Source organism: Patiria miniata, unplaced genomic scaffold (assembly GCF_015706575.1).
Source record: "Patiria miniata isolate m_02_andy unplaced genomic scaffold, ASM1570657v1 HiC_scaffold_29, whole genome shotgun sequence".
NCBI classification, from domain to species: domain Eukaryota; kingdom Metazoa; phylum Echinodermata; class Asteroidea; order Valvatida; family Asterinidae; genus Patiria; species Patiria miniata.
Window position 1 is genome coordinate 5,990,394 of NW_024037068.1, and position 19,829 is coordinate 6,010,222.

General features: G+C 40.2%; 3 protein-coding genes across 3 annotated transcripts; 1 reads left to right on the plus strand and 2 right to left on the minus strand.

Annotated features, from left to right (window-relative positions):
- Nucleotides 1–54: 54 nt before the first annotated feature.
- On the plus strand, nucleotides 55–4,043 carry LOC119736067. The gene is made up of 2 exons (XM_038210077.1): nucleotides 55–475; nucleotides 1,644–4,043. The coding sequence occupies exons 1-2, from the start codon at nucleotides 262–264 to the stop codon at nucleotides 2,744–2,746; spliced, it is 1,317 nt and encodes a 438-aa protein (XP_038066005.1). The 5' UTR covers nucleotides 55–261; the 3' UTR covers nucleotides 2,747–4,043.
- Nucleotides 4,044–4,949: 906 nt separating this feature from the next.
- On the minus strand, nucleotides 4,950–8,202 carry LOC119736073. The gene is made up of 4 exons (XM_038210084.1): nucleotides 7,982–8,202; nucleotides 6,800–7,135; nucleotides 6,364–6,519; nucleotides 4,950–5,968 (listed from the first exon to the last, which is right to left on the minus strand). Exons 2-4 carry the CDS (start codon nucleotides 7,109–7,111, stop codon nucleotides 5,822–5,824), a joined length of 615 nt encoding a protein of 204 aa, XP_038066012.1. The 5' UTR covers nucleotides 7,112–7,135; nucleotides 7,982–8,202; the 3' UTR covers nucleotides 4,950–5,821.
- Nucleotides 8,203–15,201: 6,999 nt separating this feature from the next.
- LOC119735901 (acidic leucine-rich nuclear phosphoprotein 32-related protein 2-like) lies at nucleotides 15,202–19,120 on the minus strand. Its single transcript, XM_038209847.1, has 2 exons — nucleotides 19,108–19,120; nucleotides 15,202–15,557 (listed from the first exon to the last, which is right to left on the minus strand). Exons 1-2 carry the CDS (start codon nucleotides 19,118–19,120, stop codon nucleotides 15,202–15,204), a joined length of 369 nt encoding a protein of 122 aa, XP_038065775.1.
- Between the last annotated feature and the right edge of the window lie 709 nt (nucleotides 19,121–19,829).

Below are 19,829 nucleotides of genomic sequence, written 5' to 3' on the forward strand. Positions count from 1 at the left end.
AAACTTTCCAATGATTTTGTCAACAATTTCACTTCAAGTTTTCGAAATACTCCTTTAGCTTTATAGAGGGCGCGAGGGTGACGTCATTGTTTTGTTGGTCGGCCATGTTGGATTACAACATAACAACAACAAAACGCACATAAGTACCCGTACCCACGTACATGTACGTACGTGACGGTAGCGTAGCGCAGCATACACACTTTTGTCAGTTGGTTGCTGTTTCGACATTTTCTATGTTTCCAAGCTGTGTAAGACATAGAAATGGTGAATTTTTGCGCAATTATTGGCTGCAGCAACAGGGGGGATCGGGACAAAAAATCTTTTTTTCGGCTGCCCGCCGTTTTGACCCGAGAAGGAGCTGCCACTCTGGAACTCTCCCAGAGCAGACGCGCTAAATGGCTGTCGCAAATCGCCCGAGACATTAAAGAGAGCAACTTGCCGTATGTACGGGTCTGCTCGGACCATTTTACAAGCGGTGAGTTATTTGAGTAAAAGGAATTCCGTATACGGACTCCTCTTATTTTTCCTAAATATGACTTGAAATTAAGTACCCAAAGTTGTAAATCTGATGAAGAAACGCAAATTTAGGAGGGAAAACTGAATCAAGATTTTTTGTCAGAAAACACCTTGACTTTTTTCTGTCATGGCCCATACAGTTTGTGCAGAAGGTCTGAGGAGGAGTCTGTATATGGAATTCTTTCCTAAAAATGATTATTTTAATAATATTATTAATATTACACTACAGTTACAGGAGTGAGAAAATTTAAAGTTTTTCTTTGAAATTTATGAAAAATCTTTTATTCTGTGGTACTCCATGGACTTAATGTTCCCCTGGCCCTCTCCACCTCTTTGCACTATCCCGACCCTTATTTGGGGTTTTCGTTATGTTTTTCATGCCCCAGGATGGGGATTTTGACACAAATTTAAAGTTTAAGTGTACCTGTGACTGTGAGCAAACCGCGCTCAGATTTTTGCCAGATTTTCTTAGGAAACATTGGCATGTCCCGTAAGTGTAGGTTTTGTGCATGGAAGTGGCTGGGTATGGAATTCTTTCCAATATTTTTCCTCGCTAATTTTTTTTTTTTTCATCAAGCCTGCACTTTAACAAGATTGTAAATCCATAGTTGGATGATGATGCCTAGCAGCGATGTCCAGTCAACATTCTGAGATTCTGAGATAGTGCTTGGATAATGGATATTATATGGAAATCAACGCTCATTTTCTCTGCCAATTTCTTGTACATTAGCCCTTTTTGTAACCGCATACGTAACCCCTAACTGCTCACATTGCTTTTCTGTCGTGACCTTTGACAATACCCACAATGCCTGACAACGGTGATCAACATCAAGATGGCATCCTACAGGGAGCAGTGCAGGACACATGCAGAGTGCGCGATATCAGACCTGCTTGACGCAAGCGCCTAGATGAGATGCACACAAAAAGCCTTTGTGTGAACGTAATAGCACATGCATTGTCAAAGGTCACGAAAGAAAAACAAGGTGCATTGTTACGTATGTGCAGTTGGGAGTAAAAAACAAAGGATTATGGAACCAACCCTTTTTTGTGATCAATAGGGGTCCACCCACTATAATGTTATTTGAATGAACAATTTGTTAACTTATTTTGTATTTTATTCCCTGTAGGAAAGCCCTCTGCATTGTATGATAATACCAATCCAGACTGGGCACCAACTGTCAAGCTTGGTCACAGCAACATAGATGGTGCAACTGCCACTCGAGACTTGGAGAGGTACCAAAGACGCTGCTACAGGCAGGGACAGAAGTCCAAATTGGATGCCGCCGAGGCTCTTCTCCAGCTTCATTCAGTTCCCAAGACCCCCAAACGACAACAGTCCACTTCCGAAGAGGCCTGCCAAACTGACTTGGATAGCAACTCCATGAATTCCACACAATCGGAATTACAGCGATTGTTAGAGGAAAATCGAAAATTGAAAGAGCAGCTGGCTGAGAGTAACAATAATTTTGATCGGCAGTTCTTCCAAGATAATGATGAAAATGTGAAGCATTTCACAGGATTGTCAAGCTTTGCCATTTTGGATGTTCTGTTTACGTACCTAGAAACATTCATTGTGTGCAGCTGTTTGAACAAGTTAACAAAATTTCAGCAGCTAGTGTTGTGCCTCATAAAACTCCGACTGAATCCTACATATGTGGACCTTGGGCAGAGGTTTAATGTGCATAAGTCTACAGCATCTAAAACATTTTTGAACATTATTAACATCATGTATATCAGACTGATGCCACTCATATTTTGGCCTGATCGGGAACAGCTGTGGGAAACTATGCCCATGAGTTTCAGGACACACTTTGGCAAACAGATAACTGTTATTATCGATTGCTTCGAAATATTTTTAGAAAGGCCGTCCAATCTTGCAGCACGAACGTCAACATGGTCTTCGTACAAACACAACAACACTGTTAAATACTTAATCGGCATCACCCCTCAAGGAGTCATATCTTATTTATCACAAGGCTGGGGTGGAAGAGCAAGCGACAAATACGTGGTTGAACATTCATCTTTCCTCCACAAGTTGTGTCCAGGGGATGTTGTGATGGCAGACAGGGGATTTGATGTTTCAGACAGCGTTGGAATGATGGGTGCTAAGCTTGTACTCCCTGCATTTAGAAGAGATGGGCCACGACTATCTGGAGAGCAAGTTGAAAACACGCGCAGAGTAGCAAACTCCAGAATTCATGTGGAGCGAGTTATAGGACATCTGCGCTAGAAATATACCATCCTCCACAGCACAATTCCCATGGATTTTGTCATTTCCAGAGATGATAATGTTACACTTCTGGACAAAATCACCGTTGTATCTTGTTCTTTGACCAACATGTGCCCATCAGTTGTTCCTTTCGACTGAATGGATTTTTGCTTTTCCAGACACAAGTGTCATTGAAGCAATTTTTCAATCTTTATTGCCTATTTTTCTTCCATGTCATAACAATTTTAGAACAAGTCTCCCTCTGCTTGAGTCTCAAGTTAAGTCCAGTTGAACTGCCTTCTGAGTGCCAAGTCAAGTCAAACTCATGTACATGTTCATGTACCTTCAAATCCCTAGTCAAATCAAATCAACACAGGCATGTTGGTGAAGTCGGGTCAAGTCAAGTTGTCACTGCAGTAACTTCGTTCAAGCTAAGTTTAAATTGTTATCTTAAAAAAAAATCTGTTTTGGCAGACTCGAGTCAGAGTTAAGTCGAGTAATTTCTGACAGTGATTCGAATCCAAGTCAAGTCATTTGAAAAAGTGAAGCGAATCCAAGTCAAGTCATTTGAGGTTGGATACTTGAGTCGATTGGAGTCCCGAGTCTCGAGTCCAAGTCATTACAACACTCTGTCATAATAGCATTGATGCTATTTGTTGTGGTTTTTCCCAAAATAATCTGTCACAAACCATTTGAGAGAAAGTAACGTTGGATCATATGATTTATAGCAACCCTTACTCCAATAACTCCATCCATTCGAATGTCTACTTCTTCATATTAGTGAATGGATATGATTCACATTGGGGGGGGGGGTTGAATTTCAAGAAATATGGTCCAACAATAAAAAATAAAATGAGCACATAAAAATAGATTAGAAATGAATGAAAGTCGACTTTCATGGAAAAACAAAACACTCGTGGTGGTGACGAAATATCTATTGTATTGAATTTTGGCTAAAACCTCTGTCTTATTGAAGAGGACATTTAATGATTTATAATCGAACACGCCACTCTAGAAGCTGCTGGCCCCCGCCCATGATGAGTTATAAGCTTATTTTGTATAAATGCCTAATGCGGTGGTGGATGGCAGTGTAAATGTTGTGATTCTTTTTTATAACCGGTGTATATAGTTTTCATTGTTGTGGCCATTTCCAAACACATTTTATCTTAACCAGTGTATTATTTTAATTATGATCATGTATTTATATTTATTTATTCATTTATTTATATATGTACATTTTTATTTATTCATTCATTTATTTATTATATTTATTTATATATATTATATTATTCATATATTGGATTGTGATGGATGCCATTTTCATTGGATATATCTATTTATATATATTATATATATTATATTATAAAATGTGGGCATGCTGCGTAGCACTGTGAAGCATAGTAGATGTAAAAACAAAAGTAAAACAGTGCTCACCGGTGAGCACTGTTTTACTTTTGTTTTTACATCTATATTATATTATATATATATTATATTATTTATATTATATTTATTTATATAATATTTATTTAAACTAAATATATATATATTTATTGGGGGGGGGGAAGAACCAGAGAAACACATCCTTTGGACATGTATACATAACAAGAATGTTATTTATTTTTGTATATTACAATTGTGGGTTCTGACATAAGGCACGCCCTTGAAGAGAAGTCAATTTTACAGTACAGTAGATAACGAATAACCTTGGGATCCATCAAGAGTTGTTGTTACTGTGGGTGATCATTATACATGTACTATAGACTATAGGAAGCAAAGAGATACACTGTAACTTACAAATTGAGAGCCATGAGTCATGTTCACGGATGCAGAATGTTCATTAGAGCAACTTTCTACAGTATTTTCTGAAATGTGTTCACCTGCATTGTCGTATGAGTATGCACAGCGTAAACTCAATAATAAAAACACTTGCTTACTGTTACAGAAAGAAAAACTTTGATCAGAGGTCCTTTGTTTTTATTACAGCCTGGTGTGTGTTACAAGGGAATTCTATACATGTACATTTGATTGCACCCATTTGAAATTAATACAACTAGGAAAAGTAAGGTACATGCAGGAGCCCTTTTTAAATGTATTCTTTTAAGGATAAGGGTACAGTCTTTCCACAGTGATGGAGCCCATTGGACAATTAAGATCATGTTTTTGCACAAAAGCCTTTATCTTTTCTCAAAGTGAAAAAAAAAACTAGCTTTTTTAGGGAATGGCTTTAGCCCAAAAGTTATGAATTTTTTGCCTTGGGGTGGAAAAAAGAAAGTGATTAAACTCTCTGCAACTTTCCTTAAAAAGCACAACCAATTATTGTTATAATAAAAATTTCATTCTTCCTTTTTCCGTGGTATTTTACGACACTCTGGGCAGATCCATTTCCCTTTTGGCAGTCTCTTTATCTGGAGGCAACTTTGGTGGAACCAGGTGATTTTGCAGCCTTCATTAGCGCATGAGATCATCTTGTCCACAGGTTGCGATTTTCCACAGTAGCAGTGTGTAGCTGGTGGCTTATCGTGAACAGATGGGATACGGGTGTAAAATTTGCCCATTAATTCTGGTAGCACTGCTTTGTAGAAAAACTCGCGACTTTTTTCTAGAATTTCATCCCACATATTTGCATCAGGCTCAACTCGCTCGATATGGACATCTGTATTTGTCCACAACACAAAGTCAGCATAGTCAACAGAGCAAGTATGTATTTGTGTTTGAACCTGATACATGTATGCATGTTTCCTATCAAGAGAAACCTCGTTATCATTTGCTACAAGGCATGTATTTTGTAGGGATGCATATTCATTGACTTGAGTGTCACGAGCACAAAATGGACACTTGATTTCTAGGACACCTTCCCCACAGCAATCACAGGAAATACGCCCATCTGGGGAAGCCCCAATGTGGGGGCAACTTGTGTTAATTACCAAGCCAGAGTCCTTAACATCAAAATTATGGTGCACTTCTCCCATTCTTTCCACATAAGCCTGCCGTGCCTCTATTTCATGGGAGCATCCCCACTTGGTTGCAGCTGTAGAAAACCTGCACGACTCTGGATAGCACACAGATTGAATGAGTGATTGAGAAGGTTGGTCTGGATTAGTCCTGCAAACATTCTTCATCTTTGATGCAGTGGTGCGGCCTGATCGAAAACGAAACCATTTCTTGCTGGATGATTGTGCTCTTGTTGCCTTTTCTACATTGTCTGCCTCCTCTTGGGTAATTGTCAGCTGAAATTCGTTGCATCTGTTAAGCAGTTCAGGAAATGAGAGAGTTGAGTACTGAGGGTTATACAGATCGGTTAGAATTGGTGGAAGGATGTTGTCAGTATGTGATGGTTTGAATTGGTGGCAGTGTTCAGGTACAACGCTGAGGAGTGCCGGCTTAGTTCCTGTTGCATTCATCTGCGAGAAGAGGGTTGTGAGTTCAGCATCAGTAGGCCCAGGAACTATCTTCCGCACCTTGCTCCGTGGAGGTGGCATCAAACCATCATTAACTAACATATCAAGCTTCCTCTTTTTGGTTTTGGCTGATGTGAAGTCTATTTGAGCTACAGGTAAGTATTGGGCATCCTTTACAGCAGATGGAATCTTCCAGTAAGCTGGTTCCTGTGTTACTGTTTTGCTATCTCTGATACGCACCTTTGTGTCAATGTAAAACATCAAAGCACTGACATGAGTACAAGCCTCTCCGAGACCAGCAATGCAGTTGCAGTGGGTTGCGATGATCTTCCCACACTTTTCTGCAATTAACCATGGCTTGAGTGCCGCCTCCCGCAGTCTCTGTGAATGCATCACCTGCAAGTGTTAAGAAAAAAGTTACAAAACATTTTCAGTAAACCAAACAGAAAGAATATCACACGAAGTAACATGCCCAAGACCAATGTATAAAATATGGAATGTAAAGATCTGATATTTTTTTTCCTTAAAAAGTTGTATATTTCATAACAAGGACAATTAAAGACTTGCACTGTATTAAAGTAGCATCTTCTTATGGTGTGCACTGATGGGGAGTGAATTACAGAAAGTTTACATTAAGGGCACATAATTTTTTTTCCACCAAGTCTTAGTTTATTACCTTTGCTGTAACAACGTGCTTGCCGTTGATGACGGTAGAAACGACATTACGAACCCATCCACTTACGAATTGGTTGTACGCATCCAGGCCTTTATAGCATTTCAAGTCCTCCAAAGCGTATGGACTAGGAGTATACACTAGAAAATTAACAATGTCAGGATACGATATTTGAGGAAGAGAATGTGGATCCTCTTTCCATGACCGCAAACTAATTGTGTATGGATCAATGTCATCAATACACTGCAGAATCTTGTTATATCGGACTTTTGCAGGGCCATCCAGGGCTTGGTAGTATGTTGATCTTGCTGCCATGATAACAGGTTTACATACAGTCAACTGCGAAATAAAAACAGAACACAAAAAAAGCAAAATTAATGGCGCTCAATCTGCAGAGTAATAACACATACACACACACAAATTACTGGTGATCGCCAGCTCTCATCAAGCTCATACAGGGCAATACTTGACATTATAAATCAACCTTTGCAGTGTTTGCCCTTGATTTAATTGACAATTACATTTTTTCCCTAAATAAAAACAATAACTTAGGCCAAAGGCTAAGTGCAGTTCAGATGGGATAAAAATTAGCAATGAAAAATGTGATGATTTCACTATGAGTAGGAAAAACCTAAATATTCAGCCTGTCTCATGTTTTGTACAAAAGAAATGTCATTATGGTCAAATACTGAACTAACGCTAGGGCTAGGCTAGTCTCGATTTAGATCCTCTGTATAATGCGTTGTTTACATTTGGACGTGTATTGCAGTAAACAATGCATTAAACAAAGGATCAAAATCGAGAATAGGGCTAGGCCTGAGTCAAACAATACATGAACAAAACATATTTACAAAGTTCCAATGAAATTTTATTTTGGCGTTATTTTCTGATTTTTTTTTCGAAGTGCACAATGACAATGAACTCTTTTAAAATGCGCCCCAAAACATGAAAATGATTTTACAAACTGGAGGTTACAATGATTTATCTGAATTTATCAATTTTAAAGAAATTATTAAATGTTAATGTGGGATTTTCAGAGATTTGTTCAAGTGCGCCAAGTCTGCACGTTTACTCGTTACTTACGGAACACCCAGCTGAATTTGTGCCCAATTTCCGGACGCCACCGTTTTTTTTTATTTCGGACTTGATTTCATGACACTGAAATCTTATGATTAGTAGGCCTACCTGGAATTACATCCCCGCTACAGTTGTCGATTTAGTGGTAGCAGCAAGCACTTCAGCACTGGAGATCAATGAATCATGACACTAACTTGTCTTGCAAGTCGAGTCGTACTCGGGATCGTCTGTAATTTACGTGTTATAAACTTCGCGCCGTCAACGTCCCTGTAATCCAATATGGAGGGCGCTGTGCGTTGCTGCGGTAACATGACGTGGGGCGAGACGGCTCTATAACGTAAACAACTCCCAAGTTCTGTCGCGCAAAAGCCTACGTGAGGATTGTAAACGTTCAACCAATAAAACGGTAAAAGGCACTGGATTTCATAGGAGTCCAGATTTCATGTGACACGGGAAAATGCTTGAGACCAGACAGCCATGTCTTTATTATCCGTTCAAAACCGGCCACGTGACGGGCTCCCGTTCAATTGGAATGGGTAGACTGTCTTAGGTATTTATGAATCATGGTTAATGATCTTTAATACCAACCAGCCCGTTCTCGAAGAAATATATTAAATATTTTGAAGGCCAACTCATTATTTATAATTATATAACCGACATACAGATCCTTGTCATTTGATTGGTGGAACTCACATCACGTGTCAGTCGTTATTACTGCCATTCACGCCGAGGCTCAAAAAGTACTATCCGCCCATGGGGAATGGGAAATACTATTGAACAGTCAGGATCAGTCTTGTTCCATGACGCGGTATTTGTGTGCAAATGAATGCTGGTGTGAGCGTTCAGCGTTGCGCGTAGCGCGTATTGCTCCAAAGAGCCAGCGCAACAGCGTTGGGTTCAAACATTTTTGTGAAGGGGTGGTTTGGAAGAGAGAAATACATTTTTCACCAATGTTGTTTCGAAATAAAAGCTCAAATATATCAAATGACAAGGGTCTATATGTCAGTTATATAAAACAAATATTGAGTGGCTTTAAATTGTGAAATGGGAGGAATATTGTCGCTCGGTAAAATCTGGACTTTTCCAGTTCACTCGGCTTCGCCTCGTGAAATGGAAAGTCCAGTTACCTTGCGATAATATTCCTCCCATTCCACGCTGATCCACTCAATATTTGTATACTTCTGCCTATGTACATTATGCATGTTAAATGCCAGAAGAGTTGTCTGCATTTACTACGGTAGGTTTTATCTAGGTTGCTGATTAATGAACAAACTCAGCTAGGCCTTACTGAGAAAAAAAAAACAATTTGCCTTAATTTTATATTTAATATATTCAAGTGTGGTTCTATGTCCAGGTTTTTGATTCATTGCATGTTTCAGAGATATACTGCTGTACAGTAAAAATTTCAATCCTTTTAAATTATTTTTCAATTGCACTCAATATTTACAACATACACATGATTAGAACGTAAAGATTATGACATGTGCCCTGCGGGCAACAAAGACCAGCGGGCAACCCAAACAGTTAAGCACCTTTCGCTGAAAGTTGGCATCACGTGACAACAGCATGACATTATGTAAACAAATTTCACTTGTTCTATAATATTCATTAATGCTAAACCCGTTGATGTACAGGTTCAGAATTATAAATTCAATAATTTAGTCGAAATTGATCCGTTCAGTTTGACAAGAGAATGCAATTATATAACGCACTATTTGCACGAAATTGGCTACTGAATGCGTACAAAAGCACATAATCAAAACGAAAACTCTATATCCAAAACTGATGTGATCGAATGATGAATTCTTCTTAGCCTCTTTGACTCTGCATTCTCAGTTCTTTTTTTTTGTGGTAGCAAAATAAGATTTATGGGCAAATGTCCAACTAAATGGGCGAATCTTCAACTACACGATATGCTAAAAAACAAAAATGGTTGCAGAGGCAACGCCTAATACAAACGTTTTGATCAGGGTGAGAAATTTATAAAAAGGTGTTTATGTACACTGTAAAACCGTGTGTTTAACTTCTAAACACAAATATAAACACCGTCCGTAACACTTTACAAACACTTGGACGCGTTTATGAATAAACACTGAACACTCATGTTTATATTTGAACACTAAACGTTTATTTCTTTAAACACTATGTGTTTACACATCAAAATATCAACATGTTTAATTAACTGTTTACTTTCTAAACACAATGTACCTTTAAACACGTCAATGTGTATATATCATAACACATGGACGTGTTTACAGCCTGTAACGCTTTATAAACGCTTGGACGCGTTTATAATAACATTGATGTTAAAGTACTAATACTTCCTTTAAATCACCATAACATATATTTTTTATAAAAAAATACATGTTATGGTGATTAAAAGGAAGTGTTTAGTAGTTAAACATCAATGTTATTATAAACGCGTCCAAGCGTTTATACAGTGTTACGGGCTGTTTTTAACATCCTAAAAAGTGTTTAAATAGCGTTTAAATTGTGTTTAGGTATTTAACCTATGGTTGCACTTACGTGTTTACAGCCTGTCACATATTTTAAACACAATAAGCGTTTATAAGTATTACTATGTTTAGGTTTTAAGCATCCTAATTTTTCATGTGCATAAGGTGCATACACATGCTAAACCTCGTGATATATTACATCTTGTATAGCCTTTAACATGCCATGTTGATCTAGAATAAAGTTTGTCACAATACTTGGTGTTTGAAGAGAAAGTTATCCATGATCGACAATAAACAGACCTACATTCAGGGGCGGATCCAGACTGCCATTTGCCGGGGGGGGGGGTTATAATTGTAATGAAGGGTCCAGGACCTGCGAGCGCGGAGCGCGAAGCCCTTACGGCGTGGGATCCGGGGCGCGCTTAAGGGCCCCGGAAAAATTGTGATTTTAGATGCTCTGTGGTACAACCTGAGGCGATTTCTGGCCACTTTCCACCGTTTAGAAAACGTTTTAAACATCGAAGATTCCATTTAAATTTGTTATTTTTTTGTTCTTTATAAAGTTTGTTATGTACCCAAAGTTGAGAACCATGTTCCATCTCCGTATTTTTTCACAAATTTTTATTTTGGAAAGGGATTTAGGCCACTTGTAGTCCGAGCCTCGAACAGCCATTTGCTGCTGAAGGTACACAAAATGTGGGGGGAACCGCGAGGGTGAAATAATAGCATATAGGAAATTTGGCCGGAGGACTAATGCGAGCGCGAAGCCCTTACGGCGAGGGGTCCGGGGCCCGCTTAAAAGCCCCGAGAAATTTTTGGTCGTAGATGCTCTGTGGAGCAATCTCTGGCGTTTCCTGGCCACTTTCCCCTGATTTTTTTTAGCAGAAGTTTTTTTTATAATTATGAAGGGATTTTGTTTCAAATACATATAGGCCTATATGTTTAGTATTTAAACATGTTTACAATGTTATAGCCAGAAAGTGTTTAGAAGAGTGTTTAATTACTAGACACTGTTTATGCGTTGTGTGTTTAAACAAACGCCTATAAACACTTTGCGTTTATAACGTAAACAACCAAGTGTTTAAATGTTCAATAGTGTTAAGATTATAAACGCGTAATGTGTTCACCGGTTTTACAGTATGCAAATATTAAAAGCAAAATATGCAACGAGGAAAAACACATTATAACAGGATTCAAGAAATATTTATATTGAAATGTCCAAAAGATAGAAATAGAGGGACTCGGCTTTAAGAGATGAAAATAGTTAAAATCGTGTGTCCTTTTAAATTGACACATGGCATTTTCGACGTCAAGATATCGTTCTTTTATGATTTCTGTAAGAGGTTCATTGGGCTATAGTATTTAACAATATGAAAGTCACGGGGACAAATTGAAATGTGTAACCATTATGCATTGACCGGTCAATTTTCTTTTAATCTGAAGATTGAATTTTACGTTGCAGATTATTATATAATTAAGAATTCATTTCCCCAGCATAAACATATATGACCTTGCTTATGCAGCAATACGGCGTTGTTTTTATTTCGCCAAGAGCCATTAATCCGGCCCAGTGTGCAGCTAGCTGTGTATGAAATACACGCATCGTGTAAGGCAGGATGTATTGATGACAATTGCATCTATGGAATAATTTATGTTATTATACCTCCGTCTTGAATAGTGCATTTTCATTGGCCTAGAACGATCACGTTTAAGTTTATAAAAAAAAACTCATGGCACACTCCCTGTGGGATCACAGGGAGTGTGCTATGACTTTGTACGTACGGTAACGTTGGTACCCACACTATTTTCACCATGTTTTCATCCATGAGTGGGAACAGCGAACTAGCAGACGATCAGCTGTTTCGAGCACGCGACATGCATGTGAGTTGGCGTTTGATTGTCATGATTGTGGTATTTACTGCTATTTGTTTTCGTGATTTTTACATCAAAATCCAAAGAATTTAAGACAGAGGTATTACAAAACAAGTGTTCACTGCTGTGATGTGGGGTGTTCAAAACGTCATACCCCACATCACAGCAGTCGACAATTGTTAATTATCAACGTGTTTACGTATCGCCTTCATCGGTGGGCATACAGATCAACACACACCAGAATGGAGGGGAAAGAAAGAGTTGAATATTGGAGAGAATGCCTGTTCCAGATTCAAATTTGAAAGAAAGCTGCATTTATATCATAGTTGATAAAAATTATGAAACAGGGCCTGCACTCTAATACGTCGCGGTTCAGATTGGACCTCTAATTTTGAGCTCTATCGGGCCTGACACTTTTCCCAGGTCAAATTGACAATCTTCCGCGGCAAAATGACCCCAGAAAATGAGTTAATTTATTTTGTTTAAAAGTGTGGCTTAATCCTTAAAGGGCCGGGTTATTTTGACCATCTCTCAGCCGGGGGGATTCCCCCCCCCAAGATCCCGGCCACCGAGTGACAAAAAATGTTGAACCTCGGTACATGCATAGAGCAACTCTTCATAAAAACATACCCAAGAAATTTCATGACTATAGGTCAAAGGGTTTAGGAATTATGGCTAATTAATTATTCATAATATGTACGAATGGCAATTCTGCACTGTGAACACGACGTATATGGGATCATTCAGTTTTCACGGCGTATAGCGCCGGAAACTCTTTCGCTGTGCAGCAACCTGTGGTCAGATTTTTATGTTTTTGTATCAAAAGATGCGCAAGGCTCGAGGCTAAAAAGTTATAACAGCTCGGGTCGCGGGAAAAATAAAATCAAGGTTATCGCGGAAAAAAAGTTGAGGGGGGGGGGGCGGATTCCGCTCCCCGGCCTTTTTAGGGTTAATAGCACTCAGAACATGATGATCTATTGTTGCAAATTGTATCTCCGCGTAAGAAGGCCTTGGGAGACTTTTCTGTCAAAGAGGTGGACATTTCAAACTGGAAATAAAACTGAACCATGTATCCCTAGGGCTTTTATTACGATCTGTTTCCGAATATGAGTAGTCCAGTGGCATGCATGGTTACCTTACCAGCAAATAACAACAATTGTCTCGCCTGGGCCATTTAACATTTTTTTTAACGAATTCCGCAAACCTTTGTCACATATATTTGCATGTATAGCCTAATTCTCACTTTCCCCGCATGCATGATCGACGTTCCAAAAGATATTACGTTGCAGTCAATAAAATATGACGTTCAATCAATATGTTGCCGATAGTGCCAAGGGATTTGAGATCTTTTGATTTGTTTTTATCTGGCTTGATCGTTGTCTGCAAGAGAAACCACCGTAAACAGCGCCACCTTGTATCAGCTGGTGTCCACTCAGTTTCGCCCGCCGTAAACAGCGCCCCTTGTTGCTAGATGACGTACAGCCCTTGCAAAGGATCCAGCGGATGTCCCTGACCTACATCCCAGTGCAAAAACACGTTCACGGCGAGTTGATGACATCTGCCGATGCTCGCACTATTATTAGATACAGTCAATTAGCCTTGTAGTTCGATTGCGCACTTCAGTCATATCAGCATGTCTGTTCCAACGACACAACCATTACTCTAAACGTTGCCTTGGTGGTTAGGTAAGTTACCGTCAACATTTTCAATACGTAACCCAGTTCGTCATTCTTGTGCTTGATAAAAACATATTTGTCAGTTCGAAGTGTGTCAGTGGAAGTTATACCTCAATTATTTAACTGGGATGTAAATCATTACTGGCACGCCCTCGATGCTTTTGATCAGTTTCAAGAGTTTACCCACAGAAGCCTCTGCTGCTAGGGGTTTCTGTGTAAAAGCACAGTGCCCAATGAGAGACGAGAATTTAAAATTTGTACGACTGCTCCTTTAACTTTAACTGTGCGTGACCTAGTAAGTCAAATGTCAGAGTATTGTGACTAAGTATGATTAGTCACATTTTCGAAAAAAGTGGTATATTTGAATATTTCGTTTTCCGTAGTAGCTGTTTTTGATAAATCGTCACCGACACCACGAAGTAACACACATCTTCATACCAGTAAAACCTAACATGATCGGTGAAAACGGCAAATAAAGTTGAACGCCTTCTAAAACAACACTTTGCGTCAAAAAGACAGAGTATTTTCAGTTGGGTTTCTCGTTGTGGACACTTGATGAATTGAATTTATTAAATCTGCAGTTTTTCACCCGTTTGTGTATTAAATAAACAAGAAATAAGAGAAAAAAAGAGTGTTAGTTCGTGAAACCGAAAAGGCTGCGAAACTGTAAATGTTCGTTTTCACGAAGTAACACTCCTCAATATATTCAACATGAGCAAAGTGCAACTTCAGGTCAGTGCGCGCGCGCTCATACAACTTATTACAAGAAGAGTGTTACTTCGTGAAAACGCTTTTGCTCATTAATGAGCAGAGTGCGCGCCATGCATTGCAATGGTAAATGGAACTTGAGTGTTACTTCGTGAAAACGAAAATTGTCACTTTTGCGCAAAAGTTGCCATGGATACTTAGCGTAATTATTGAAGTAAAGCCCTTGAAGCTTTGAAACTTCGTGCGACAGTAGGCCTTGATGAATAATGTTTAAAATCGAAAGAAAAAATGGTTTAACACGGTAGAGTGTTACTTCGCGGTGTCGGTGACGAAATATAACAATATGTGTATTGTTGTGTCATTTCAAAACAAAATTTCAATTCCATTGATAAGTAGTTTCCATTTTTGTTTATTAATTTTTTTGGAAATTTGTCTAACCTAAATGACAAAATGTGTCTATTCAGAATGACTTCTTGCGATATTCTCAGCATAAGGCCTGGTGATAATTTTTATTATTCTTATCCTCCTCATTATCCTCTTCCTCCTCATCCCCCTCATCCCCCTCACCCCCTCACCCCCCTCACCCCCCTCATCCTCCTCTTCCTCCTCATCCCCCTCACCCCCTCACCCCCTCACCCCCCTCATCCTCCTCTTCCTCCTCATCCCCCTCATCCTCCTCATCCCCCTCACCCCTCACCCCCCTCATCCTCCTCTTCCTCCTCATCCCCCTCACCCCCCTCATCCCCCTCACCCCCTCACCCCCCTCATCCTCCTCTTCCTCCTCATCCCCCTCACCCCCCTCATCCCCCTCTTCCTCCCTATTCTCCTCATCCCCCTCATCCTCCTCTTCCTCCTCTTCCTCCTCATCCCCCTCATCCCCCTCATCCTCCTCATCCTCCTCATCCTCCTCTTCCTCCTCATCCCCCTCACCCCCTTCATCCTCCTCACCCCCCTCATCCTCCTCATCCTCCTCTTCCTCCTCATCCCCCTCACCCCCCTCATCCTCCTCTTCCTCCTCATCCCCCTCACTCCCCTCACCCCCTCATCCTCCTCTTCCTCCTCATCCCCCTCACCCCCCTCACCCCCCTCATCCTCCTCTTCCTCCTCATCCCCCTCACCCCCTCATCCTCCTCTTCCTCCTCATCCCCCTCACCCCCTCATCCTCCTCATCCTCCTCATCCTCCTCTTCCTCCTCATCCCCCTCACCCCCTCATCCTCCTCTTCCTCCTCATCCTCCTCTTCCTCCTCATCCCCCTCACTCCCCTCATCCTCCTCTTCCTCCTCTTCCCCCTCATCCTCCTCATCCTCCTCTTCCTCCTCATCCCCCTCATCCTCCTCATCCCCCTCACCCCCCTCATCCTCCTCTTCCTCCTCATCCCCCTCATCCCCCTCACCCCCCTCATCCTCCTCATCCTCCTCTTCCTCCTCATCCCCCTCACCCCCCTCATCCTCCTCACCCCCCTCATCCTCCTCATCCTCCTCTTCCTCCTCATCCCCCTCACCCCCTCATCCTCCTCTTCCTCCTCATCCCCCTCACCCCCTCACCCCCCTCATCCTCCTCTTCCTCCTCATCCCCCTCACCCCCTCATCCTCCTCTTCCTCCTCATCCCCCTCACCCCCCTCATCCTCCTCATCCTCCTCTTCCTCCTCATCCCCCTCACCCCCTCATCCTCCTCTTCCTCCTCATCCTCCTCTTCCTCCTCATCCCCCTCACCCCCCTCATCCTCCTCTTCCTCCTCATCCCCCTCATCCTCCTCATCCTCCTCTTCCTCCTCATCCCCCTCACCCCCTCATCCTCCTCACCCCCCTCATCCTCCTCATCCTCCTCTTCCTCCTCATCCCCCTCACCCCCCTCATCCTCCTCTTCCTCCTCTTCCTCCTCATCCCCCTCACTCCCCTCACCCCCTCATCCTCCTCTTCCTCCTCATCCCCCTCACCCCCCTCACCCCCCTCATCCTCCTCTTCCTCCTCATCCCCCTCACCCCCTCATCCTCCTCTTCCTCCTCATCCCCCTCACCCCCCTCATCCTCCTCTTCCTCCTCATTCTCCTCATCCTCATCATCATCATTATTATTGTATTTCTCTCCACATACATATAGATACAGTCAATATCATTAGAACATTACAAACCCACAGCAAAACAAAGACACAAAAAAATCAGCACAAGAAAACACATAATGTGAAAAAGGCAGGACCGTGCAGGAAACCAAAATCCTATCACTCGAAGGTACAGTCTACCCGTTTAAAATGTGAAGTGAGGGAAAATTGACAGTAAAACAAAGTATAAATAATTACGGAAGATAACACACACACTTATATTAATTTTTCTATGACACATATAACACACACACTTATATTAATATTATATGACACATATTGTTAAATTTCTGTAAACTTTACACCAACGGCTGTCCACCACTGCAACATTACTCAAGAGAAAACTGTTGGCAATGCCCCCCCCCCCTCCCCTGCGGCGAGCAGACAATTTCAAACCTCAATAATTGTGTCCGCCATATTTGTTGCTTGGTGTCTTGATGGTTCACGTAACCAGAGTTTCTCTTCGACCAATTTTAATTCAATACAGTACGTCATATACAGTGACAACGCCTGAGTCGTTGAGGTTATTCTGTACTGTCGAGATAAGTGAAATAACTATTTTCGAGCAAAATTCATGTGCACGTTTCGTTAACTATTGCCAACTGCGTTTTGGCATAGTTTCCGCAGTCATGGGTAGTCGGCCTACGTTGCAAGTAAATCTTCATTGATGTGTCGCGTTTACCGGAGTAATACCAATATTTGTCAATCTCAAAGCCTTCTACAATTGTTTCTCTTATTTGTCAAACTATTTCCATGTCCTGTCTTGCAAATCACGAGTTATTCTCCATTTAATTTGAGGATACTTTTCTCTGGTAAATGAACCAAAATGAACCACAAAGCCTTTGTGCATAACATTTTTAAATGTACATGTACAACTTTGCTTACAACTCAATTGTGTCAAACTATATGTCTGAGGTAAAGTTACGTGTCAACACACATCATTATATATTCAGTCATTTCAAAACCAAATGAGTTCATGCATGTAGGTTTCCAATAACAGGTGTTACATCTTTATATTCACAGTATTGGACTGTTGTATATTAGTGGAGCAGATAACATCAGTTTTGCAGTGGAATCGTGCAAATGGTGATACAAACACCAAATTTGGCACACAAATTCGCTAGGGTATACTTCACAAATCTACCCTATTGGCCACTTGAAAATATAAGATGGCGGCCACGTGTCAAGATGGCCGCCAAAATGAGCTCCAAAGAACAATTTGCTCATAGAAAGAAATGTTTTTATATGGTCGATTTAGATGATTCTGGTATCAATATCTATGTTTTCAAGCATGTTGAATTCATTTTTGATAGTTTCAGCAGCATTATTAACCTCTTCGTGGTGGAAAATAGCAAATGTGTTTAAAAATAACAACAAAAACACTCAAAATACAGTAAAACACTTTTAATTACAGTTTCCATCGAATAAACACAATTAGGATATAAATGTGCACGGAAACAATTGTTTCTGATTGGTAAAGAAATTGTAATTCAGATTAACATAGTAGCAAGACCCATGTGCAAAGTAGACAGAATACCCTCTAATTAACATACTGTCCTCTAGTTAATTGACAAGGTTTAACAGCATATTCTTTTCGAATATGCGGGTAATATGATCTCATTGAATCTACTGCGCTCTAAAAACACAACACCACAGATGCAACTCAAGATACATGGACATATTATACCTAACGCCCGGTGTCGCTGTCACACACAGTTAGTGCATGTGTGGAAGCAATTTTTCATAGTTATAATATTCATGTCAGGGAAGCTTGTGGACCCGGCTGTCACTCGCAGGGAAAAAAAGCCAGGTCAACCTCATTCTTTAATACCAGGAGGAAATGGTGTAGCTACATAATCAACTGTTGTGCCCATTAACCTCTGCAACAATTATGAAAACATTGCTTCCACACATGCACTAATCGTGTGTGACTGCTATACCGGGCGTTAGGTACAATATGTCCATGCATCTCGAGTTGCATCTATGGTATTGTGTTTGCAGAGCGCAATAAATTCAATGAGTTCATATTACCCATTATTTGAAAAGAATATGTTGTTAAACCATTTCAATAATTAGAGGCTATTTTTCACCACTAAGAGTTTAATAATGCTGCTGAATCTATCAAAAAATGAATCCAGCATGCCTGACAAATATAGATATTGATACCAGGATCATCCAAATCGACCATATAGAAGCATTTCTATGAGAAAATAGTTCTTAAAGGGGTCATTTTGGCGGCCATCTTGACAAATGGCCGCCATCTTGGATATTCAAGTGGCCAATCGGGCAGATTTGTGAAGTTTACCCTAGAGAATCAGTTATCTGCTCCACTTTATGTGCTGCATGTAGTTATAACTTATTCAATGTTACTCTAACTCTATAAAGACCTCGTTGAGGTAGAGGTGTTTTTTTTTAGCATACTCACTTTTAGTTGACATTTTTCATAATACACACTGAAATAATTCTGTTTGAAAAGATAACTTGATTGTATTGTTTCCTTTTCAGAGGTTGAAATTGAGATAGGGCCAAAAAACGCTGTGGCGGTGATTTGTATCGATTTTCAAATTGTTGCATATTTGTAATCCTGAACATGTCTTAAATATATTATAAACGTTTGAAACCCTAATTTGAACTCTACATAATACTATTTTGGATAATTTCGATCAGGTATATCCTATAAGAAATAACTGTTTTGTGACGTTCGTGGCCATTTTCTCCGTTTTCTACTTTTCGACACAATGAACTTCAAAATAGTATAACTCTGCACAGGAATGACCGGTTTCAAAAATTAAACCACCTATTAAAAGGAAAAAAGAACATATGTTAACAATATGTAAAAATACCATTTTCGACCTTATGCCCAGAAAAGTCTGATTTTGACAGAACAGGTCACTTACAGTCATGTTACTAGTGACATTAGTCATTTTGAATGACTAACTGTAAAAGTCAGATGACTAACTAGTTAGTCGTAGGATGCATCATTGAACTTGGTCACAAGACCAATGTAAACTAGTCATGTGACCAATTCATACAAGTCTAAATTGACAAATGAGATTGGTAAGGATTTCAATGACTAACTGAACAGGTCAGATGACCAACTGGTTAGTAGTATAATGCAGCATCGAAATTAATCACAAGACTGATGTA